The sequence below is a fragment of the Jaculus jaculus genome, chromosome 13 (genome assembly GCF_020740685.1).
Source record: "Jaculus jaculus isolate mJacJac1 chromosome 13, mJacJac1.mat.Y.cur, whole genome shotgun sequence".
Lineage (NCBI taxonomy): Eukaryota > Metazoa > Chordata > Mammalia > Rodentia > Dipodidae > Jaculus > Jaculus jaculus.
The window spans coordinates 52,948,709-52,976,007 of record NC_059114.1 but is presented as its reverse complement, the minus strand read 5'-3'; the positions used below and the strand labels follow the sequence as shown (position 1 = coordinate 52,976,007).

Below are 27,299 nucleotides of genomic sequence, written 5' to 3'. Positions count from 1 at the left end.
GCCTTCTAAATACTATGTGCGAAATTTAACATGTTCATGGATATGTGGTTCGTCTGTTTCATTATTCCATTCAAAGCATGGATACCTTTTTTTTTTTTTTTTAATTAAGTAAACAGAAAGAGATTGAGCATGTAAGGTATTAGGCTTACAAAGAAGAGTTTTTTTTTTTTTTTTTTTTTTTTTTTTTTTTTTTTTTTTGCTAAAGTCAAGATTACCAAAGATGGCTAGCCATCAAGAAATGAAGTTGTGCCAGGCTTGGTGGTGCATGCCTTTAATCCCAGTACTCGGCAAGCAGAGGTAGGAGGATTGCTGGCTGTTTGAGGCTATTCTGAAACTACATAGTGAATTCCAGGTGAGCTTGGGCTAGAGTGGACCCTACCTTGAAAAACAAAAACAAAAAACAAACAAAAAAGAAATGGAGTTACTTATTACTTGTTAATGATGAGCTATTTGTGAAAGAAAAGAATAGTAACAGAGTAAGAAGGTCTGTTGAATAAAAAATTATTGCAGAAATATAACCTCATCTGAAACTTAAGAATACTTTAAAAGTACAGGGGCAGTAGAGGTACAAATTAAAGACAGAAGAACTTGGACTCACAGTTCTATGGTCCTGGTTGGTTCTACTGTTGCTGGCTTGAGGATCCTTGACCCTGTGAACTTGCTGATAATCAGGCCCCCTGTTCTACCTTCCTCATGGAGGTGTCCCTGGGTTCCCAATTTCCAGATACCCTGCTCCAGAGGGTGCACACAAGGATTCTCTGATCCTGGTTGGTTCCCCTACTTCTGGCTTTGGACTGCCTAGACCCTGACAACTTCCTGCAGAAATAGGCCCTTTGCTTTACCTTCCTAGTTGAAGGGCCCCTTTGTCTCCAACTCCTGGATTTCCTGCTCTGGAGAGTGTGCATGAATATGGTTCCCCTGCTGCTAGCTTGGGGCTGCCTGGACCCAGAGAGCTTGCTGCAGAAGCAGGCCCCTTGCTCCACCTTCCTGGTTGAAGGGCCCCTACCTTGCTAATTCCTGGATCTCCTGCTCCAGAGGATGCATGCACTGAATGAGTAGGTCACATCTCCTAGATGGATCTGAAAAGGATTCTACTTAGTGAGGTAACCCAGGCTCAGAAAGCCAAAGGTCACACGTTTTCTCTCATATGTGGATCCTAGCTACAAATTACTGGACTTCTGTGTGTGTAGAAGTAAAACTCAGTAGCAGAGGCCAGTAAGCTGGAAAGGAGATGTAAAGAGAATAGAAAGGGAAGGAAAGGGGCTTAATAGGATTGTATTATATTATATTATATATGTGTGTGTGTGTGTGTGTGTGTGTGTGTGTGTGTGTGTGTGTGTGTGTGTGTCTGTGTGTGTGTGTGTAGAATATGAGATTAATGGGTGTGAAAAGTCCTAAGTGAGGTCAGGAGAAACGATTGAGTAAAGGAAAGGTAGAAGGAGGAATAATCAAAATTTAAGAGAACATAAATAAGTCATATGGAAGCATACTTTTGGGGACAATGGAACACTCAGAAGCCATAGATTGTTAGTAGAAAATTTTCAGTGCCTGGGATGGGATACCTTCCAGTGAGTTGTTGGCCAAGGAGGTCCCTGATGCCCCCAAAACATTACAGGCCATTGCTAAGCTTCTTGGGTTCCCACCAGGAATAGATGGTAAGACCCTATTGCTGAAGGCTCAATACACTTGGGCTCCAAGGTCACTGAGAAATTTTGCTGGAGCTGAGTTGCAAACCTCCCCCATGTAGACCACCTGGCAGAAAGCTGGAAAAAGCTACACTGCATGCAGTTCATTGGGAGAGAGGAATCACTAGTGAAGAGCCTCAGCAGTGGACACTGCAAGCCTTAAATGTGGCTAACCAGGCCCAATGAGCCAATGGGTGCAATGGTGGCATGTCTGTTATGGGAGAAACCAACTCCCCTCTAATTGGACTGGAGGCCCACTCCTTGGTAGGGAATATATCCCTGATACTGAAAACCTACAACAGAGGTAGTCATGAGCCCTAAGGATGTAATGTCTGCTGCTGTCTGGCTAAATGCATATACTACATTCACCAAACTGCCCAGTAAGCACTTCTCTTAATGTTCATACCCATATATTAATGCTATTATTACTTATGGTTAGAGAAGCTTCTCTTTTCAGATAGCAGAGAGCTTTGGATGACTAAGAAGGCACCATGGTGCTTACAAGGCTCAGGGTCCATTGTGGAAGAGGTGGCAGGAAGAATGTAAGAGCCAAAGGAAAGGGTAGGACTGTTTAGAATGTGTTCCTTCAGACATACAATGGCCTGGATATCCATGATCTCACAGTGCCTAATACTACCTACACAAGACCATTATAACAGGAAGAAAAGATCATGACATCAAAATAAAAGAGAGACTAATTAAGGGGGGAGGGGATATGATGGAGAGTGGAGTTTCAAAGGGGAAAGTGGGGGGAGGGAGGGAATTACTATGGGATATTGTTTACAATTATGGAAGTTGTCAATAAAAAAAATAGATTAAAAATAAGGATCAGGCTACCTTGAAAAGGTAATAAAAAATGTCCCCAAAAACAAAAGTCCTTGACCAAATGGCTTTTCAGATTAATTCTCACAAAGCTTCATTGAAGAACTGAAACTAATTTTCTCAAACTGCTTCACATAATCGAAGACCAGGGAATCCTCCTTGACTCCTTTAAAGAAGTGAGCATCACCCTAATTCCAAAACCAGACAGAGATGCAAAAGGAAAGAAGACTACAGGTCTACATTAATGAACTTAGTTACAAAGTTCCTGAACAAAATCCTTGCACATGAATTCAACAACATATCAAAGTATTATCTATCTTTTTTTCTTTTTCTTTTTTAAATATTTTTTTGTTCATTTTTATTTATTTATTTGGGAGTGACAACAGAGAGAGAATATGTTTGGATATCTAAGGCCTTCTGCCATTCCATATGAATTTTGAGATCATTTTTTCAACTTTGGTGAAGAGTGATGCTGAAATTTTTATGGTATTGCATTAAAATCTGTTTATTGCTTTTGGTAGAATCACCATTTTTGCAATATCAATTCTACCTATCTAGGAGCATGGGAGGACTTTCCATCTTCTCATGTCCCCTTTGATATCTTTCCTGAGTCTTTTTAAAATGTTTTCATTATATAGATCTTCCACATCCTATTTTAGTATTATTCTAAGTTATTTAAGATTTTTGTTATTATGAAAAATGGGACAGCTTCACTGATTCTTTATCTGTATATTTTTCCTTTGCATATAGAAAGGCTAGTAATTTTGGTTTTGTTGTATTATTTTGCTTTGTGTCCATCTCTTTTTTGAGGTACTATTTCAGTTTGAGTTCTGATTTTCTTTTTTTTATACCCAATTTTTTTTATTAGTCATGTATGTACTCAGTGTGTAATCAGCACATTAGTACCATCCTTACCCTCATCCCTATCCTCCCCCCTTCACAGGGACCATCCTCATTGGGTATGTCAGTTATCCCTGTGGGGATTGTGAGTCATGCATTGTGGGGGTAGCCATCAGTTATGGGGAAGAGGTAACGTCTGTGTGCATAATGTCCCAACTTGTGCCTCTAACAGTCTTTCTGCCCCCTCTTCCACGAATTTCCCTGAGCCATGTTGGGTTCATTTTAGTACTACTTCAGTGATGAAGTTCACCCTTGTGCTGATATGGGGTTCACCAAGAAAGCAGCACTTTTGCTCATTTCCCCAATTACTCTATGGGTTCAGGTGGGAACCTGGTGAGGTGTGATGGGCTGATTCTCTCCTCAAGTTCTCCATCCATCTGGAAAGACGCAGATTCTTTAATGGAGAGTAAAGTCAGCACTGGATAAATGGAATACCATTATTAGTTTAGAGAGTTTAATAGGTATAGGTCCTCTTATAGCCCAAGATTGATGGGACCTTGATATTAGAGAGCAAACTCATTTTTTTGATATGATTCTGACTTATTTCCCAGTTCCAGCTATGGGTTCCATTCCATTGAGCTGATCTGTTAGCTAATCTAAGAGCAGTTGGTTACCCACCATGGCTGTGTGCCACTGTTGCACTTGGGTGAACATCATGTCAGGTTGTTTGCTGCTGAGTAGCTTAAAACATGATTTGCTTCGACAGATGTTGGCCATTTTCCCCCAGTAGCTCATGTAGCACATTCTGGCACTAGATTAGCTAACTCTCTGGGGACTGGCTCTATTCTAAATTCCCACCAGGTCTCTCCATATTCTGTACTGACAGCATATAGGGTCTTACTATTAACCTTTGATGGGTAATCAAGTTCTCTGACAGAAGTCTGTCTTGTTTTGGGAAATCTTGTAGGTCTCTCTGATCAACAGCTCATTATGGATGTTAACCACATCCTGGTACGGGCCAGCACCAAGGGAAAAGGAAGAAGAAAAATATAGGCAATATAAAAGAGAAAGAGAAAGAGAGAAAAGAACGAGAGAGAAACAGGTGAAAATTAAGGTTAGTCTTCACCATGCCCTCTCCACAGTCCTTTGATTCTGGTGTTCCCTCTAAGGACCTCTAGAGGTATCACCAAACCTGATCTAAAGCTATATTACAGAGCCATAGTAACAGGGAAAAAAACAAACAAACAAACAAACAAACAAAAAAACAGAACAAGGTGCTACTTGATATTTGACAAAGGCCCTAACAGTGTAGAGTGGAAAAAAGACAGCATCTTCAACAAATGGTGCTAGACAAACTGGAAAACCATATGAAGGAAAATGAAACTAGATCAACACATCTGTCCATGTATCAAAATCAAGTCCAAATGTCTCAAAGATCTCAATATAAGACTGGAAACTCTGCTGCTACTAGAAAAAAAAATAGGAGGTAGTTTCCACAATAAAGGAGTGTTAAAAGACTTCCTGAACAAAACCTCAGTAGCTTAGAACCTTAAAAAAAATCACTCAAACCATTGGGATCTTGTGAAGCTGAAATTTTTTTTCACAGAGAAACATACAATAAGCAGAGCCAATAGATTACCCACAGAATGGGAGAAAATTTTTGCCAGCTGTAAAGTGATAGATGCCTAATTTCTAGAATATACAAAGAACTCAAAAACCTAAACAATAACAAAAAATCAAACAACCCACTCACAATGTGGAACAGAGAACTGGACAGGTAGTTCTCAGAGGAAGAAATACAAATGGAAAACATACCCTTAAGAAAATGATCATCCCTAACCATCAGGGAAATGCAAATTAAAACATTTATGAGATCACCTTACCCCAATAAGAATAGCAAATATTAAAAAAAAATCAAATGAAAAAAAAAAGTTGGCAAGGATGTGGAGAAATAGGAACCCTCATTCACTGTTGGTGAGAATGTAAGATGGTACAACCACTATGGAAAGCAATATGGAGGCTCCTAAAAAGGTGGACTATAGAGTTACCAACCAAACCAGTTATTCCCTTACTGAACATTACCCTAAAAGCTCCATGCCTCAGTTCAGAGAGATTTGCTCAACCATTTATAGCTTCTCCATTCATAATAGCTAAGAACTGGAATCAACCCAGATGTCCATCATTGGATGAATGGATAACCAAGATGTGGTATATCTACACGATAGAATTTATACACTGTACTAAGAAAAATAGTGACATAATAAAATTGTAGAAAAGTGGTCAAATTTGGAACAGATCATTCTCAGAAAACTCAGCCAATCACACAAAGTCTATCATTGCATGGTCCCACTCATCTGTGGCTCCTAACCTGGATTTGCCTGAGATGCTGTCATACCTAATAGGTATCTGGAGGACTGGACAATAGGGAGGCTGGAGCTGTGGGGAGGGTTAAGATGAGGGAGGGACACAAAACTGGACTCAAATGGGACTGGTACCATAAAATCCTATATCTTGAAAGTCAGACTGAAAGGTTGAGTTCTGATTTTCTTGATGTTTCCTGGAATTCACTCTTGTATTTGATTAAGTCTTCATTAAGCTTAATTAACCAGTTGTTGACATCTTCCATTTATTGGCTCACCTTACATTTGTTCATATCTCTTTGGAAGGTTCTAACATTTTCTTCCATCAAATTAAGCCTACTGTCAAAAGCTGAATGCTCTAGGAGACAATTCTGTTTTATTTCATTGACATGATTGTTGGTTCTTATGGTTTGTTTCTGGTTCAGCGATTTTTTTTTTTTTTTTTTTTTTTGATAATGGTCTCATTGGTTGTTGTGTTTTCACAGTGGGACCTACCAGGACCAGGGGATTATGTGGAGCCAGGGAACTGGGAACCGGCCTACTTACTCTGTGCCACACCCACCAGCACACAGTGTGGCTCAGGGAACCTGGATCAGGGAACTGGGAGGAGCCAGGAAACAATGGTGTGGCCTACTCACTCCACACTGCTGCACCAGCCCACCTGCACAGTGTTTGGGCAGGGAACTCAGACCTGGGAAGAGGGTAGAGTTGAATAGTTTTTAAAATGCAAAAATTGGAGTACTTCCGCATCCCCCTGCCATTTTAAATTTTTGAATGCATGACTGAACATTTGGTTGATTTTTCTAGATATAATTTAGACAATATGCTTAGTAGATGGGAGAGTAGAGAAGAAATTAGATTGCCATCTTTGCATGCATTTTGGGACAAGTAATTTCACCTCCATTTTCTCATATTGTATGAAGTGAAAATTGAACTGTAAGAGGTTCCTTCTGCTACTGATTAAGTTTTTTAGTTTTCCTTTTTCTTCTTTTTATTAATAACATATTTCATATGGATACATCATGTGTTGGTAGCCTCTTTTCCCTCGTCCCTGTCCCCATTCAGCTGGAGACCCTCCTCAGTGAGGTTGTGGGTATTCCCCATTGGGGTTATGTTTTATGCTTGTTTTATTTGCTTATGAGAAAGAGAAAGAGAGAGAGAGAGAGTGAAGAAGCAGCAGATAGGGAGATAATAGGCACACCAGGGCCTCTAGACACTGCAAATGAACTCCAGATGCATGCATTACTATGTGCATCTGCCTTATGTGGGTCCTGGGTTTCTTAGGCTTTGCAGGCAAATGCTTTAACTGGTAAGCACTCTCTGCAGCCCCGATTAAATAAGTTTTAATATATGAATTTTGTAAAAACTGTGATAGAATGAAAAATATTGCCTAGATAATTTTTGTTTGTTTTTAAGGTATGTCTTTTTCCTCTAGCCCAGGATGACCTAGAATTCACTATGTAGTATCAGACTAGCCTCCAACTTATGACAGCATCCTACCTCTGTCTCTGAGTGCTGGCCTTAAAGGCGTGCACCACCATCTATGGCCTGCCTAGGGAATTTTAAACTTATTTTTCATGTAAGTCTCATTAGGAGTTCCCTATGTACACAAACACATATTTACCTATTTAATTTTGGTCTGGGAGTTAGTTACTTTTATTTTTCACTCACTCATTTGCTTTTCATTGATTGACAGGTAAGTTACCCTATCAGTGAGTCAGTCCTAGATCGTGGTTCTTGTAGGATTGATTCTTCTGTCTTTTCTGATGCCACATTATCAGAAGTAGTATTGAACCCTAAAATGTAAGAAGCCTCAAGCCACATGTGCTGATTGCTGTTAGAATAAATTGTAGAAACCCAAATAAAAAATGCATTTCTCAAGGGCCTTCCTCTATCAATTGAAAACCTAAAGGAAGAGGATCCAGTGACGTTGGTGTGGCTAGGCTGTGATTGTCATTACATGTGCTCCCTGTATTACCAGACCTCCTGCTGAAAAAATCTGTTCTTGGGACTTCAGCTATATTTCTGACAGGAGATTTGGGGCAAGATATTGTTTTAGTTGAATTAATATTCTAAGAACTGGATGGGAAATGAAAGATAAGAAATGCATACATGTTCACTTTAATTTGGCTTTGTAGAATTTATAAGAACAAGGCAATATTTGACCAGTTCTGATTAGTAGATTTATTTTAAGGATGATTTTTTTTTGTACATTTAGAGTAGGCAGAGATTGCTACAAATAAAATGTAGAATAATTCTTTTTCTGTATATATGAATTTTCTAGGACTATTGTTGTAGTCAGCCTGAAGTGCCCAGCAGAAAACACCCTACTAAGAACAGCTTGTAGGAGGAAAGGGTTTATTTTGGCTTACAGACTTGAGGGGAAACTCCATGGTGGCAGGGGAAAACGATGATAAGAGCAGAGGGTGGGCATCATCTTCTGGCTAACATCAGGTGGACAACAACAGCCAGACAGCGTACCAAACACTGGCAAGGGAAAGCTGGCTATAACACCCATAAGCCCACTCCCAATAATACATTACCTCCAGGAAGCTCCAGTTTCCTAATTGGCACCAGCTAAGGACCTAGCATTCTGAACACATAAGTTTATAGGAGGACACCTGAATCAAATCAAATCAAAATCACAAGTACTATAAAAATTACTACAAAGTTGATTCAGAACAAGTTTCTCTTCTCACTGTCATGGAAGTCCAAGGAGCAAACGCATGGTATTGGATGGCTATTTATTCCTGAGCCTTTGCAGGGCAATCGTTTTATGCCTCTTTCCTAACTTCTCTTGGCTGCTGAATGTCCTGGGCATTCCTTGATGTGTAGACAAACATATCACCCAATCTTTGTCCCTTGCACATCACTTTGTCACTTTATTCTTGTTTTAAGTAATTTTCCAAAGACACTTATTGGATTTAGGGTCCACCTAGATAATCTAGGATGATATCATCATGATGCCTTTTTTTTGACTTAAAAAAATTAATTCATCTTGAAATCTTTAACTTAGTTACATTTGCAATCCTCCACTTTCTTTTTAAAACTGATAATCATATTCACAGGTTGCTCATGGGCATATTTATAGGGGACTGTTGTTCAACCCACTATTAATTGTGTCTATGATTTAATTATTAAGTACTCAAAACTTTGAGCTTTGTTTATAGTGAAGATCCTTAACTTTGATAGAAGCTGGTTCTTCTTTCAATATTTTTTGAGCTTTGACTCCATAAGCCCCAGAAATACCAGATGTTTTACCAAAGGTCATGTGTTCACAATGCAGATTATTTTTGCTTCTGGTGTTGTTTTGAGACAAATTCTCTTATATCCCTGGCTGTACTTTGCCCTCTGTGTAGCTAGGATGATCTTGAACTCCTGATCCTCCTTCCTCCATACCATAAGTGCTGGGATGATAGGTGTTAACCACTATGTTTGCCATTGAACAGCTTCCTTATAAATCCTTCTCTGATATTAATATTTTTACTCTTAATAATTGTGCTATTTTGTGTGCTTCAAATAGTTTTTAGCCAACTCTTCACTGTATATCCCAAGGTCTTTTTCCTAAACATTCAAAAAGAAATTTTGTTTAAGTTTGCTTAATAAATGTTTATTTAATTGCATCAACAATACAAGAAACAGATTCATCAGACGTGCACATTTGTTTAGAACCTGGTTTCTAGTCCTGGCTTTGACTTTCACTGAGAAGTGGACTGTAAGCACTATACACATCAGAGTTTCTACCAAAACAAATCACTTTTATGTTATATTCCAAGCTTGAAATGTTATGACTTCAGACTAGATTTTGTTAAAGATATTTTCTTGTAGACAGCTCGAAGTACATTTTTTCCCCTGTTAAAATGTATGTTCTTATGTGTTGAAATTTTTGCTAGTGTTTTGATTATGGCATTAGTAGAAATAGTAGTTTCTCATGTTTAGAAAGGTTTTCCTAGTTATTAGGGGTTAGGATCTCTGCTAAGTCCTTTATATGTAGTATTTGAGTCTTGCAATAGTCTTACTGGGCAGTACTTTTCTTCTTCATGGAACTGTTACTATTCCTAGCTTATACAAAAGAAAATATACACAGAGGGATTAGGCAATTTGTTTAAAGTCATACAGATTGAAAATATAGATTCAGAATTTGAACCTGTTTGACTCCTAAAGCTGCCTGTTTTTTTAAACAAAAAGCTTAGTCTATACTTTGTATGGATACATTATGTATTGGACTCCATCATTTCCCTCCTACCTGCCCCCACCCACTGAGGGCCCCCGTCAGTGGCATTGTTGGTATCCATGTGGCAGTGGGTTATGATTTGTGAGAATAGCAGTCAGTCCTTGCCTGGTGGTGGGGGCGGGGGCCGTGTGGAGGGGCAGCACTGCCTCTGGATGTTCCCTCCTATCCTCTGACTCATACAGTGTTTCTGCCTTATCTTCTGCAAAATTCCCTGAAGCATCGCGGGCATGTTTTAAGTCTACTTTGGTGTTGTGCTCTAAGCAGCTTCTGGATTTCTGCTTTGATATGTTTTGAGTATCCTTAGTGTTTGTGTCCATCACCCTGATACAGGTTGTCAGGCTCACCATGGAAGCAGTACTCTTGCTCATTTTTTCAATTCCTCTGTGGTTTTACCTGGGCCCTAGCTGCTGTGTGAGGGGTGGTTCATCACCTGACAGGGAGTCGGCTATCTTTTCTTTTTTTTGTTGATAGATTGTGGTTGTCCTCAGTTCTTGCTACCTTCTGAAAAAGAAAAAAATGATTCTCCAATGGAGAATATGATCAACATAGGCTAAAGTGGATAAGCATTGTTAATTTAGAGAGATTTTGATGGATGTAGCCCTTCTTTTGGCCAAAAATTAGTGGGAGTTTGTCATGGGAGACCATCATCTTGGTCTCCATAGGATTGTGACTTGGTTCTCAGTTCCAGCTATGGGTTTCTTTCCATTGATTGGACCTCTTAGCCAATTATAAAGCCATTGGTTACCTAAATCATCCCTCTTACTCATTATTTATATAATCTCTGTGCTGAATAATAAGTAGTTTAAATAAGATACCTGGATGGAGAAGCAAAGCCTACTGTCCATTTGGGGGTGGCCTCCAGGTATGATTATTTTAACAGTTTTATATATGTTTAAACATTCAAATGAAGAATACTCTATTGTAACATGTCAAAATTATATGAAATCCAGTTTCAGTGTTCATAAATAAAGTTTTATTGTAATATGACCATACTTGTTTGCTAACATGGTTGCTTTTAAGCTACAGTGCTACATTGCAGAGTTGAGTAGTCATGACAGGAAGCGCATGGCTTCTGATCTCAAAATAGATCCTTCCCAGCAGGCATTTTTCATCCCATGTAATATTGCTGGTATTTTATCATTTTTATTTTTTATTACTCTTACAACAAATAAAGGAAATCTTATCTTTTGAGACAGTAAGTTTTGTTTTTCAAAATGCATGTTTTAAATTATTCAAAAGACTTAGAATGCCTCTAAACAAATGGTCTGAAAGTATTTAGGAAATATATTATTGAAAATTGTATGTAAAAAGTACGTTGGGGGCTGGAGAGATGGCTTAGCAGTTAAGCGCTTGCCTGTGAAGCCTAACGACCCCGGTTCGAGGCTCGGTTCCCCAGGTCCCAGTTAGCCAGATGCACAAGGGGGCGCACGCGTCTGGAGTTCGTTTGCAGAGGCCGATTCTCTCTCTCTCCCTCTATCTGTCTTTCTCTCTGTGTCTGTCACTCTCAAATAAATAAAAAAAAAAAAGTTCGTTGGTATTTATTGGCATACTTAACTCAGTTGTACATATTTTGTTTTAGCTATCTAGTAGAAGATACTTTATGATTTTAATGACTAATTTAATCATATCTAAGAAGATTTGCACTCTTTTAAAAAAAATTTTGTTTATTTTTATTTATTTGTTTGAGAGCACCAGACAAGAGAGAGAAAGAGGCAGAGAGAGGGATAGTAGGGGGAGAGAGAGAGAGAGAGAGAGAGAGAGAGAGAGAGAGAGAGAGAGAGAGAGAGAATGGGCATGCCATGGCCTCCAGCCACTGCAAACGAACTTCAGACGTGTGAGCCCCCTTGTGCGTCTGGCTAATGTGGGTCCTGGGGAATCGAACCTCAAACCGGGGTCCTTAGGCTTCACAGGTAAGCACTTACTGCTAAGCCATCTCTCCAGCCCAAGATTTGCATTCTTGATTGGTATATTTAATTATTCTTAATATTAAGAAAGTGGGAATATTGTTTAAACTTCAAATAAAAGTAATTTAATTATTTGGTAAATGTATTGACTGTACTTCAGTAAGCAGTCCATTTAGCTAATCATAAGCAGCCATCCCATACAGATTTCTCATGTAGGTCAGCCTCAAGATAACTATGTATATTGTATTTTAATTTTTTGTTGTGTGTGCATGTGATACAGAGAGAGAATGAATAAATGAATGAATGAATGAATTTGAAGCAATGTCTTACTCTGTGGCTTAGGCTGTGGTTGAAGTCACTGAACTTATAGTCCCTCTGCCTCTTCTTCCCAAATGCTGGGATTACAGGTGTGTGCCACTGTTGTAGTTACTTTTTGTCACTTTGAGAAACACCTGAACAAATGGAGGTCATGAGAGGAAAGTTTTTTTTTTTTGTTTTGTTTTTGTTTTTTAATTTTGGCTTACAGTCTTGAGGGGACGTTCCATGATGGCAAGGAAGAAAGATGGTTGAGCCGAGAGGCTAGCCATCACCTCTTCCGTATCAGATGACAAACAGCAGCAGCAGGAGAGTGTGTTGAATTTTAGCAAAGAGAACTGTCTATAGCACCTGTAAGCCTGCCCCCAACAACACACCTTCTTCAGCAATGCTCTACTTCCCAGATTGGCATCAGCTGGGAACAACACTTTCAAAGCACATGAGTTTATAAGGGAATACCTGATTCAAACCACCACAACCAATGTGCCCAATGAATGCCAAATGAGTTTAATATGCACTTGTGCAAATTTCTCTGTTGATTTTTATGTGAGCTTTGTTTATATAAAAACAAGACTATCTAAGAAACCATTTTCCTTACTCTTAAGCATTCTGACTAGTACTAAACATGAATATAGTATTGAAGCTGTATGACTTCAATTTTGTATAACTTCTTCATAGCTGTTCAACATGCATTTCAAAATAATGAAGTCTGGGTAATTTTTCACATCTAATATTATCTAATAAATTGTAGTTTTTGTTAATTATAGAATTTTTAGATAGGTACTATAATCAAAGTTATTTCCAGAAGGTTTGAATGTGTTTTCTTAGAAGGACAGCTTTATTTGGGCATAGTTTTTCATTTTTTACCAGTAGATGACTCAGTGTGTGAGCACTTGTGCATTTTGAATTGTTTTGCTAAGATTTCACTGGATAATACAGTTTATTACACTTTTAACTCATTCGTGCAAAAACTTTTAGGTAGTGAGAAGTATATGTAAAATGCTAGTCAATTCAATTTATATATCTTAATTATTTTCCAATCCTTTTCAGTATTATAGTATTTTTATAACTAAATTAAAAGGACTTCTGTAGAATAACTTTTACTTATAAATATTAGTAAATGGCCTATATATATTAAGTGGTAAAGAATCAGTAGGACTATTTATTTATGACCATCTCCTACTTGTATTATGTAATATGAAAATGCCATGTATATATCAATTGACTTATACATTTATAGTAGAATTTCAATAATATTAATGAAAAATTGCCATGTTACTTAGATTAAATTACATATATATATAGACATACACATAAAGATACTTTTATTAGGAAGAAAGGAAAATGATAGAGATTATATAATTGCAGTGACTAATATAGCCAGAAAATTATTATTTTTCTTAGATTAAAGAATACAGAATTGATATAATGCTTGTCTTTTCTCAGTCTCATATCAGAAATATAGTTCTTTTTCACATTCTATATGTTTTATTTATTACATATGGGAAATTAAAATATGTATCAAATTCTAGGATATAATATAATATTAAGATTTCTGAATTGTTTTGTTAATTTGATTATCATATTCATCATCTCAAATATTTAGTATTTTCTTATGATGTGAATTTAGAAATTTACCTTTTTGGTGATAGTATATATAACATTTTATATACTTGATCTAAAAAGTTAGATGTATTTTCTCTGCCTACCTGCAGCTTGGCATTCTTGGTCATCTTGCCATCATTTCCTGTCCAACCTCTGGGAACTATTCACTAGTTTACAATGTTGAAGTTAAGCTTAAGATTGTACGTGTCAGGATAGTGTGTGGAGTTTGCATTTCTGAGTTTGGATTATTTCATTTTGCATAGTGTTCTGTAGTTCCATCCATATTGCTGCAAGCAACAGAAGCTCTACTTTTTTGAGACTCAATATTCATTAAGTATATGCTGTATATTTTCTTATCTCTTGATGGACACTTAGACTGATTCCCTCACTTGGCTGTTGTGAGTAAATTCTGCAGAGAACATGATAGTGCACATTTGAAGTTCCTTATTGAAAATTTCTAGTTACAAATGTATATTACTGGAAGGCATACTGCATTAATTTTGTATAGTAGTCATCAAGTCAGGTTAGTTAAAACATAAATTAGTGTTTCTACTCAAATCACTGGATATATCCAGAAGTTGAAACCATGTTATTTTTAAGTTCTATGCTCTATTGTATTGAATTAGCCCTCAGGTGGGAATTAGTAACTGCCCAGAACTGTGGCCTGCTCCCTTGGAATCTTTAACAGGGAGAGAGCACAAATAGCATGACTAGTTTGTTCTAAAATACATCTCTTTATTGGCTAGATTTTATTTATTGCTAATATAAGCCACAATTTTCCTAAAGTGTGGTCAGAGCCAGTCTGGAGCTCTGGCTGTTTTATGTTTGCTGTCTCTTTCTGCTATGAATCTGTGGAAATGAGCCAGCTTCTTCTGCCACTGATGGTGTTTCTCCTGGATTCTCTAAGCCCAGAATAAACCCTTTCCTCCCATACGCTGCTTCTTGTGGGGTGCTTGTGGCAGCAACAAGAAAGTAACTGCAACATTCCCTAACAAACCAAATAAGGTAGAAACCTACAAAATAAAAACTTACAGCAAGGTCACCAGAAAGCTAAGGAAAGAAAGAAACCTACACAAATCTAGCTTCAGAAAGAGACAAGCCTGTAATAAGAAAATAGGGACTCATTACTTCCATCCTTGGGTGGAGTTGTATTAGCAGATGAATTCCAGGTGGTTTTGTACATGTGTGTATATGAGATACATGTATATATGTCGGTGTATTTGTATTTGTGTGAGTGCACATTATACACGTGTGTAGAAGCCAGAGGTCAATGCTGCGTGTTTCGCCACCTTATTCTTTACAACAGTGTCTCTTACTGAACCAGTAGCTCACCAATTCAGCTACATTGGCCTGCCAGCAAGACTAGGGATTTCTTGTCTGTGCCTCGTCAGCACTGGAATTACAGGTGCATACTGCCGTCCCTGGCATTTTACTTGTGTACTGGGGAACCGAATTTGGGTCCTCATGCTTATGCTGCAAGGACATGTGCATCTTCCCAGCCCTCTTCTTCAAGCAGGGATTTTATAAATTTGATAGTGTATAGGCTCATGTAACAGATTTGAGTCCAGCAGAGCCCAACCCTCAGAGCAGAGCAAGGTAACCTTTACCTACTAGCTATTTTTAAATTTGCTTTTGAAACAGTGTTGCTGTGTAACCTTGGCTATTTTGGTACCCACTGTGTAACACACATTGGCCTTGAACTCATGCCAATACTCTTGTCTGAGCCTTCTGAGTGCTGGGGTTACAGTTACGTGCCACCACACACAGTCTCATCAGTTCCTGTTCAAGGGATTTAGCTGATTGCAGTAACAGATCAGAGAGATCCCAAATGGAGTCCTCTCCACACTGCAAAGGTAAGGTGCTATTTGTAGTAGGATTTTTGTTGTTGTTGTTTTTTGGTTACTGTTGTTTGTTTCTGGAGCTCGTGGTTTCATTCAATGGAATATTTTTCTCTACAGGAGAACATTAGCTGTTTTTCTGTAGTGAATTCTGAGTCTTCACAGAGCATGGGGCTGTGACCCTCCAAAGGCTAGGGAACAGTTATTTAGTCTGAACATGGTCTCCCAAGGTATGTGAATTAAGGGTTAATCAGTGATTCACACTAAAATTATAGCAAAAGACAGACTTAATTTACATACTATTGCTATAACTTCAGCAGTTTGACAGTAAGAGAAATAAACAGGTGTGCCCCTTTTTTAAGCCAAATATTGGTTTTAGACTCCTCTGTTCACTTATGCAAATTTCATGATGTGTAATCAAATATTACATGACAATGTAGTCTAATCAGTATAATATACAGACCTAGAGATGGTCCAGATGTTGAAATTATCAGATGATACTTTTGCCTAAATAGAGCTTTTACCTGACTAGTACACTGGATGGAACAATGTCTATGAAGTGATGAGGCACTCCTACATAGATGTGGTTGCTATAAAAATAGTATTGTTGGAAAAAATACAACTGAGAAATTCATTAGATGAGTGTGTTAGTAGATGTGTTGAACTCAGAGAAGGAAAGATCAGTGAGTTATATCAGATTTATTAATAGAGATGTCTCAATTGAAGAAAGGGACAACATATAGGTGTTTGCAATCATCACTTAATATCTGGTAGTCTAATGCATGTAATTAAAATCAAAGAGGAGAGAGATGAATGTAGAAAACATATTTGGGAAGCAAATTGCCAAGTAGTCTAGCACTTTCAACCAACAGATATATGCATTTAACAAACCGTGTGTGTGTGTGTGTGTGTGTGTGTGTGTGTGTGTCTGTATTTACTCACATTCCAGTTGATTATAAAAACAGCTAGTAAATGAAGACTTTATGCTTAAGGAAATAATGATATAAATTATAGCTGAATTCTTATTAGAAACAATGAAACTCAAGAGAATATGTGTCAGGACACATATGAACCTTGAATTACATAAATATCCTTTAGAAATGAAACTCTTTAATCTTTTGTAACCATTAAGATGCTGATCTTCATAAAAACAGAACATCAGTGCTGGTGAGAATATGGGAAATTGAAATTTTCATATGTTGGTTGTGGCATTGTAAAATGATGCAGTCACTGTGGGAAATAGTTTTTCTGGTCCTCAAAAACTTATACATGGAATTACAATTCCTTTCTTTTTTTATTAATTAGTTTTGTACTCAGCGAATACAGTCAATTTGGTACCATTATTAGGCTCATCCATTACCTACCCCCTCCCTTTGTCTCCTCCTTGTTGAGGTATATGGGTCATGCATTGTGGAGTTAGCCCACAGTTATGGGTAGGATAAATGTCTCTGCATACCATGACCCAACATGTGGCTCTGATATATTTTCCACCCCCTCTTCTGCAAAATTTCCCTGAGCCATGTTGGGTTCATTTTTGGTCTGCTTCAGTGATGAAGTGTTAGGGGCTCCTGGGTCTCTGGATCTCTGATTTGGTAGGAGTTGATTATTCTCTGTGTTGATCTCCTTCCTCCTGTGCTGGTACCCAGTTTACCAAGAAAACAGCACCCTTGCATGTTTCGCCAATTGTTCTTAGTTTCAGCCAGGGCCCTTTTGAGGTATGATGGGGTGGCTCTCTCCTTAGGATCTACATCTATCTGAAAAAGAGAAGCAGATTCTCCAGCGGAGAGTAAGTTAGCACCAGGACAAATGAGATAACCCTTACTTTTTTTATAGAGAGTTTAATAGGTGTAGGCTCTCTTGTAGCCCATGATTGGTGGTAGCTTGATAATGGACAGTGGGCTTATGTTTGGATATGGTTCTAACTTGTTTCCCAGCTCAAACTATGGGTCCCGTACCACTGAGTGGATCAGTTAACCGCATCAAGAGCAGTTGGTTTCCAACCATGCCTATGTGCTACTATTGCACTTGTGTGGGCATCACAACAGGTTATTTGCTGCTAAGTAGGTTAGACCATGAGTTGCTTGGACAGATACTGGTCATTTTCCCCCAGTCTCCCATGTGGACACTGGACATAATTCCTTTCTTAAATATGTTCCTAAGAGTTGAAAACAGGTAATAAAATAAGTATATGTTCATGCATGCATGTACTAAGCAACATCATTCACCATAGCAAAAGGTAGAAACATGTCACATACTCTTGTTAGTGTTAGTAAAATAATACTATTATTTATGAGCATTCTTTATGGCAAGCAGGGAGAAGAGGATAAAGGGAAAATTGAGAAAGTATCTGCAGTGTATACAGGGACTGCTGATTAGGTCACTTTTTACTCCAATTTTATTCTTTTTTCCTTCAAATTATTTTTGTAATATTGCTTTCACTTGATAAAATAATTTGTTAAATTGAGTAATGAACCTAGGGAGTTAGGTGAAGGGGCAGTTGACATTGATAAAGTACTTGATTATCAGACAGCAGGGCTTCTAATGAAATGACACTGCTCTATGACGTTTTCGTTATTAGTTTAAAGAAATTAGACCAGTTTATTGCTTTATCATGTCCTGTAATTATACTGAATAACTAATCAGCAAATTCATAATAACTAAAATTTTTCAAAAATACAGTGAGCAAGGTCCAGCCACACTTTGAACCAGTGCTGTGTCCATCAGGAAAATGGTGTATACCTTATACTTCTGGATCATTTCCAAAAGGGGGAAAGAGGGGTGATATGCCAAGCATAGAGGATGTATGTGGGAGGGAGATCACTTTATGATTCTGCTATAGTGGATACACATAGAGTATACAACAGCAAGAGTCAGGGCCAGCAGGAAAACCAGGACAAATTGAGTGTCATTAGTTGTTGATAATAGAGACTGTTGTATTTGGGGGGCCAGAGGAGACATGGAAATCTTTGTTCCTGTTTTTTTCCTTTTTTTTTTCTGTATATCTTAAATTATTCTAAGAGTATGTTTTTTAAAAATAATTATCTTTAGGGATGTTAGCCACACATTTAGAGCAAGTACTCTGGAGTATGGAGTGCATTTGGATATTGAACAGTGTATTACAGCCTCCTTTCAGGTCTTGTGCTCCTCATTCCATCATCATATTTAAGCACAGGTGTCAAAGCAAGAAAAATTTATGACGTTTTAGATTTGTGACGTTATGATTCATGACATTTTACATGCTAAATCTCACTGAATTCTATTCTGTGACAGTATAGATTTCCTGGGCATTGTTATTTTAAAGCAATATCTTTAGTCAAAGTTTCCTTTTATACATTTGTTTTTCAGGTTTTTTCAGAATATGAAAATGCTTAATTATGTAAGAAAGCTATTTTTCTTTTAATAAATATCCTTAATATGCAAGCATCACAGGATAAAGACAGCATGACAAACTAGGTTACTAGGCAGTGAGCACTTCTAAAATGTGTTGCCGTCAGTCAGAACTAATTACTAAAATAAATCATTTAAAAACTGTTTCAGTACTTATATTCCATTTCCTTTTGGAGACAGAAATCATGTATCTTTCATTCTTCCCAGAAAATCAGCATCTACAAATGACTGAGTTATTATAAATGCATTCTTCTTATGAAGGTTGTATCAATTTTTACAGGATGTCATTTACATTTTGGAGTCATCAGCAACATAGACTTTTCTCAGGAGCCAATATTCTATATTCTAACTTCTTTGTAGTTATTTCTCAAAAAAAAAAAAAATCCTTACTAATTTTCGAGCTGTCTTGCCTAAGATGTCCCTAAGATATTTGGCACTCTGCCTGGTATTTGTACATGGATATATGTTTTGGTTTGATTCTTGCTGCCTCCAGGTTTGAATAAGTATCTGACTGTTCTGTTCCTACCAGGCAGTAATCACTTTCATTGTTCATTCCAAGAATCTTATTAGATTGTGTTTGTTTACAAAAGTCTGTGGGAAGTAATATTTGGTTATTGTTTTAATAATCCTTTATTAACAACAAAAAAATTGTCCTTGGGAAGTTTTGAGGTCATTTTGCTCTTTACCTTGTTTTGAGTGCTGATGGCAGCTCTTGTGCAGTGTGACTGATCTCTAAGGGAAGTGACTGTGACTATCAGTATTCTGGAATGGAGGTTTTCGTCAGTCTAGAACAAGGGAAAGAATGATCCCAGTTGCAGGAGTTTATTCTGGTTTGAGGTTTCTTTCCTGATTTTGATGTACAAACTGAGAACAGGGTAATTACTTAGCCAGTTTCAGTCTTTTCCTTTGAGTATCTAGATCCGCATTTTATCTACCTTAGGGCTTTCTGTAAAAGGTATGCTTTGAGCACTGTTCGGTGGTTCTAATTAACATTGTTATTACTCACTACAGCAGTGATTGTCATTTGATGGAGCGTCTGGTTTCAGCATTACCTTTGTTCTTGCTCCCACTTTTACTTGCACCTTGGTGGGTCAGATGGAGAGCGCCTGTTGCTCTAAATGTGGAAGTTGTAGTGAAGGTCATTAGAACCTAGTACTCATGACTAAGCTTTAAGAACCATAGGTCCTGGGTTGGGGAGATTGCTCCGTTGTTAGAGGTGCTTGCTTACAAAACTTTTTGATCTGGATTGGCCCAATTTAAGTTCTCTAGTACCCATGTAAAGCCAGATGTACACAGTCGTGCATACATTTGGAGTTTGTTTGCAGCTACAAGAGCTGCTGGTGCACTGTTCATTCTCTCTTGCTCACTTGCAAATAAATACATACATTTTCAAATAGAAATGTAGGTTCCATTTCTTATGTAGTTTAGAAATACTGATAAAAGGTAGGTTTCCAGTTATGAGAGTCTCAAGTTCATGTGTATCCAGTTATAGTTCGGCATTGTATTCATGACAGTTGAATTAAAGGGTAGCATTTTAGCCTTGATTGTTTTTAGATTTCAAAGAGTGAAAAAACTTGTTAAGTGAGATGTACAACTGGTACTGCATCTAGAACTTTCATTTCAAAATTCTTTTCTGGTCCTCTCATCAGACTTACTTCATCATGTGAAATATTTTTAATTTAGTGACTCTACCTGCCTTCTCACACCGACTCCTCCACTAGGAACAGCTGACCTTTTACAGGACTACTTTCCAAGTCCTGTATCCTCTTTGTTGTCCTGACCTGAGGCGGGTGAATGAGTGCACTGTCTCCAGCCTTAGATGTACCTAGGCAATGTGTCTATCCAAAATGAAGGGAAGCTTTTCATCTTTAATTTTGTTAAAGTAGTCATCAAATTCTTTCCTATAAAAATCAGCCTGTCAGTAATTTCAGCGCAGTCTGATATATTTTTAGGTAGACTGTAATTTAAAGCTGATTTTGGATATTACAGAGACAGAAGTTTGGCAAGTGTTTCATGTTTTACTTGGAAATATGAGCACCAAAGATTAGACACTTGTTAAAATGTTGTATAAACTCCATTTGCATTTGGATAGTGACTGTATGTATCTTAAAGTGCTACTTTGGATTATTAATATATTTTAGATCAATATATCTAAGAGCTTTAAGCTGTAGAAAGATTGTTTTCACTGATTATATCTTTGAAAACAAACTATCATACTTTGTAAGTTTTCAACCCATCCTTGGCTTTATCCATCAGATAATTCCAATCCATTAGGTAATTCTGAGATTTGCCTCTTGATAAAATGTTAAAGATATTTTAGATAACTGGATTCTTATCCTTTTCTAGGATGGGATGCTCAAAATAGAAATCAAGGAAAATTATTTTATCATATTATTGCATATAATTATTTAGTATATGAATAATCTTATATTTCTAATTCTCCCTTGAGTTTTATATATTTTCTATAGTTTTCAGTTCTTCTTTTTTAGTAATCTCACGTTAGAAGAATACCCATTCTAGGTTTTTTTTTTTTTTTTCTTTTGATTTTTCAAGGTAGGGTCTCACTCTGGTACAGGCTGACCTGGAATTAACTATGTAGTCTCAGGGTTGCCTCGAACTCATGGAGATCCTTCGACCTCTGCCTTCCACATCCTGGCATGCCCGGCTCCCCACTCTGAGTATTTTAAGAATATCAGCCCAGTGCAAATGTCTACATTGACAGGGAATGTGCGTGCTGTTCTCTTGTTGAAGTTCTCATTGCCAAATGAGTGTGATTAGCACTTTTATCATCATTCTGTCAGCAGCTTCAGCACAAAATGATAACTTCTCCCACCCCAAGGAGCAGGGAAGATATTCCCAAAAGAAGTAAGAAGGAGCCCATTAGAGCCGCGAGCTCAGGGAGCCTGGCAACGGGCCTGGCTGTCCTCAGAACACTGCACTGGGTGTATGCCCGCATTCCTGGACTTCATTTTGATACTTATCTGCCCTTCATAGTGCCCTCTACTTTTAAAGGGTTTATATGTTGAAAAACTGCTGTGGCCTTTTATGATCTGTACATAATGTAGAGTAAAGCAATAAAATACTTGATAGCTTTTTCTTAAAAAAAAAAAAAAAAAAAGAAAGAGCCCATTGCTCTGAGGAGGAGTAAAATTGGCCAGATCTGTGCTTTCTTATATGTGTACTTTACATGTTCCCATTACATTTTTTTTATATAAATCTAACTATAGTCAGCAGTATGTACTTCATTCCCCATTCCTGGCTATATTTTCTTTTTTAAATTCAGTTTCTGTGTCTTAAGGCTTCCTAAGTACTAAAAATAGATTTAAAAACAACTATACAAATAAAAACAAGAACAATTTTAAGAGGAGGATGGACATGTTTTCAAAAAAAGTCAATGTCCTGTATTTCAAGACTTCCTTATCTGCCCTTCTAAATTGAACTTTGTTTAAAAGAAACCTGGAGTACATGCTTGGGGTAAGGCTGTAGAGTATGCTCACATATCTAAGGCTATCAAAATTTGTGCTACAGTAAAAAATATTTTACTAAAAGTCTATTATGAAATGTGTACATGTTCAGAGTGTCAGCTTATTCACTTGTAGCAGTTTACTTGTAATTCATATCTAAGGAAGGTTTTTTTTTTTATTTTATGCCAGATCAAATTTATACACAGGTAGTGATTTAACTGGGATCAACAAGTCAGTATTGTGAGGATGAAAATGACGGCAAAATCATCCATTCCATTAGACCATTATCCCCTGACTGATTAAAATTATAAGGTACATGTGTTTATATAATAATCAGAATGGTTAGCTTGTAAGTCTTTTCTTAAATTATGAATTATGGGATTTATTTTAGGGAGAATTGTAATCCAGAGGGAAGAGTAATAGGGAAACCCAGGCCACAAGAAGTTCTTGCCCTCCCCAGCCTGGCTAGGATCATGGCCGGCTGGGTGAGGGGAGGGCCTGGGGGGACAGACAAAGTCTATGCACATCTCCAGGAAGAAAGCTTCTGGAGAAGGAGCTTATGCTCCTGGAAAGTAAAGCAAGAGGTCTAAGCTAAAAGACCTCCCGAGGGGGGAGGGTTAACGAATACTAAGAATAAGGGGTTCAGAGCTTCAAGAGAGATCATACAAGTATCAAGAAAGCACCCAAAACAAAGTACATGTGAAACGCAAGCATGAAACCCTCCAGCAAAAAGAAAATTCTCTGGAAGGGGAGTGGGAAGACAAAGAGATCCCTCTTATATTGGGAAAGAGCTAAGAACTGACCAAGGGAGTCAAGAAGCTAGGGCCATAAGATAAGGAGAGATCTTGTGGCCAAGAAAGAGATTCACATGCATAGTTTATGAAGTTTGTATGGAAAAACATCCAATTAGGATGAGCAGCATCATGATACTTAACCTGATTGGTTGTTGGACTCAAGAGAATGACTCAGGAAGAGCCAGCCTACAGTGTGCTAAGCCCAGGAAAACAATGAAGCAGTAGGAAGTTGTCACTAGAGTTGATGCATGCAGCCACTTAGGATGAGACTCAGATATGGGTTCTAGTCCTGCCTGGGTAGGCAAAGTGGCATTTCCTTGGGCCCCTGTTGCTGGCTGACTCTATCATTACCTGCTATTTAGAGAAAACGCTAATTGCTGTTACATAAATGGTGTGATGACAAACTTCGTCAAGCTGGATATGGTAGCAGAGCATGGCAGTTAGAGTTCCCCAGGAGGTATTTTATCTGAAGGCTCCTGATGGAGATGCTTTTTCATTCTTTGTGAACTAGTCTGATATTTCATTGCCATTTGTAGGTCTTTTCTTTTGGTCAATTCCTTTGAAACTGGGGTTACATTTATAAAGGATGAACAGTTCAAAAACATTATGATTATCACCAAGACAGTAAAAGAGAATCTTGTTGGAAAAAGGCATAAGTCAATTTAAGAGGTTAGTATTGTAAGCCTTAGGTATATGACCAAGAAAAATGGATATCTATATTTCACATCAAACAGGAAAGCCTGTAAATTTGAACCCTTGTTTACATTGTGGTATTGTTTGATTATCCTCTCTGGCTGAGTGTTTTAAGTCCATGCTGTTAAAAGTTAATTATGTTGCATATTTGAAGGCCAGTAGAGGCTCTGTAGAAGCAACTCTTAGGGCCATGGAAGGAGCTCCTTGACCCTCAGCATTGTGTCATCTGAGAGGATAAGTCAAGACTATGCTGACCATTTGGCTTCCTTTGAAAGCACCCCTCTATTGTGACTTTCCTCTGTGCAACTTTTAAAATTAAAAAAGGAAGAGTAGAAACAATGGAGAGGTACAGGCTGAATTTCAGAAACCTCTGAGTTGACCAGGTGGCCTGCAGCTAAGAACATTTCCATCTACACTATGCAGACATACCCCAAGGCACTGGAGACAAAGGCAACAATCCCTTTTTATTGGTAGCCTACTTTAGTTGTTTCTAGTAAAATAGCATACCACTCATGCAAGACAATGAAATGCTTCCTGGCTGTAGGATCTCTTGTTCTGCTTCTGACCAGCAGTTAAAATGTGCTCATTATTGGGTTGTTAGCCAGAGTTTCCTTAAAAACCTATCTATACACTTTCCTGCCATTCTTCTTAGAACACAGTTCTCATTTTCGCCCATTTTCTTTGGTTTTCTACCTGCCTGTTCTGCTAATTTACAATTATAAAATGACCCTGAGTATCTGAACATTTAAGGGAAGCTTCTTTTTAGTTGTGACATCCTAAAGAGAAGTGCAGTATGATTCACTTTATAGAGATAGTTCTGCCCTTTGTTTCTCCTTATTTTACCCCTCCCCCATAATCACTGTGGTCACCACCATCTTGACCCTCATTGTCACTCTGCAAGTCTTTTGAAAACTTACTAAGGAATTCACATTCTCAAAATGTGTTTCATATCATTCTTCATTTTAAATTTATTATTTATTTGAAAATTTCTCACAGTTGTTGTATTATCAGAAATACTCAAAAGATTATGCTAGTTTCTTAGAGTTTATGTCTTTATTTGTGTATACTATTAAGTACCTGGTTTTCCTTGAATTTTCTTTGTATTCCCTGTTTTCTTTCATTTATATGAATTTCATTATTTTCTCCCAAATCAAGACATTTATTGGAAGCCCAGGAAAGTGAAGTACTATAGAGTTTTTATATATTACATGCTTTTCTTCCATCAGGAATTTTATATTTTACTTAGTTAGAAAACTGAGCTATAGGCAGACACCCCAAAACAAAATTATTTAAGTATAGTTTACACCTGTTAATGCTGTTTCTTATTCCCTCCAGGAAAGAAAGGAGAGGCTATCCAAATTTGAATCTATTCGTCATTCAATTGCTGGCATAATTAGATCTCCAAAAACTGTACTCGGCTCTTCAGCAGTAAGTAGGATTTATGCTACTAAAAAATGATCATGGTTTTGATTATTTCTCAAGTTTATATTTAGGAAAAGAAAATTAAGAGCACAGTTAATTTTTGTGTGCATATGAATATGTTTTATGGATATGATAAAGTCTCAGGTAACTTTCATATAGGCAAATATATCCTTATGGAATAGATATCTGAAACTGTGGCTAGTATTGAACCCAATACATACCTTCTCATACATATTTAAAATTCATAATTCTAATTTATAAAGTAGGTACAATAAAAGATTAAACATAATAATAATAGGATAATTTTGGCAATACACTATAATGAAGGTTATGTGAACGCATTTTCCAATACTATACTGTTGTCCCTTTACCTGATGACTTAAGATGATGCAAGGCCATGGCTGCAGTAACTCCTATTACCGTGGGCAGAATTATTGTTGAGGGGACTACTGTGTTGTAGACTTCCTGTACTATACACACATAATTATGGGAATACTTTATGTTTTGGACCCTTATTAGAGTACTCTAAACCAATTTACTATATATATTTATTAATAGGGAAATTTATTTGTATCTATATTTTTAAGAACATTCTGATGATAAAATTTAGACTATATGATATTTTAGTTTGGCAAGTGACAATGGTACAGAGTATTAATGACCTCTAGTCACAACAGTTTAGTCTAGTAGGATGAACTGTGAAGAAGAAAGAAACTTCCTATCAAATAAATAGTTAGCTGTGTTCTTGAGTGTTAATATAAATTTTAAACTTATTAATCACAATAAATCCAAGATACATAGCAGTTTATAGATGACTCAATCATAAGATTTTCTTCTGATAAGCATTTTTTCTGGGTATGTTAATTCAATAAAGGTGAAATTAAAGAATTTTAATTGCTTTATTTAAAAGATTTTTCCCTTTTACCAAAAATCATTTAAATGCTTAGCAGATTAACATTCATTTTATTGAGATATACTTTATAGAACATAAATTTCACATTTTAATTTGTATATGTAGTAGTTATTCACTGTTGTTCAACCCTCACTATGAGATATGCCAGAATATTTCAGTTCCCCAGAAAGAAGATATTCCATAATTGGGAGGTTAGTCTCAATTTCCCACTTGTTTCATGTCCAGACGCCTGATAATCTCTATGGATATGCTTAGTGTAGTCATTTCATAAATACACACACTATTCCTATGGGCATATCTGCTGAAGTCCCTTTTCTGTCAAATCTACACGAATGCACACAGTCCCTATGGATAAGCTCTTGCAGTCCTTTCATACACACATCATATAACATCATGCCTTCTAGATCTAGCTGCCTTTCTCTTGTTATTATATTACTTAAGGTTCGTCCATGTTGAAGCATGTGATCATACTTAATTCTTTTTTATGGTGGAATACTGTTCCTTTGCATGTATTTGCCACATCATGTTATTTGTTCATCAGCCGAAGCAACTTTGTGTTGTTTCACTTTTTGACTATTACAAAGAATGCTGCCATAACTAAGCACTGTAGGGTAGCTTTGTACTCACTGTGGGATTGCTAGATCTTATGATAATTCTGTGTTTAAATTTTTAAGGAACTGCCAAACTGTAGCATTTATGTTCCCAGTAATAACTTAGTAATATGTTAATTGTTTCACATTCTTACCAGTGTTTGCTATTTTCTATTTTTTAAAAAAAAATGTTATGCAACCTAGTGGCTGTTGTTTGTCATGATAGTTTTGATTTGCATTTCTCTAATGACTAACACCATTGAATTTATTTTCATGTGCTTATTTGCCACTTTTGTGTTCTTTGGAGTCATGTCTATTCATGTAAACATGTAAAGTGCTTTTGTTTGATTATTTTGAGGTGCTGAGGAATGAACCCAAGGCTTCATATGTGCTAATCTAGTGCTCTACCACTGACCTTTATCCACAGCCTTAA

At 37.2% G+C, this 27,299-nt stretch overlaps 1 protein-coding gene across 4 annotated transcripts in view; it reads left to right on the top strand.

Annotated features, from left to right (window-relative positions):
- The window catches only part of Fer (FER tyrosine kinase), a 417,682-nt gene that overhangs the window by 175,510 nt on the left and 214,873 nt on the right, over positions 1-27,299 (top strand). For all 4 annotated transcript variants that reach the window (XM_004652481.3, XM_045132276.1, XM_045132277.1 and 1 more), the window contains exon 10: positions 25,277-25,369. In XM_004652481.3, coding sequence (XP_004652538.1) covers positions 25,277-25,369 — 93 coding nt within the window. The remainder of the gene's footprint in view (positions 1-25,276; positions 25,370-27,299) is intronic.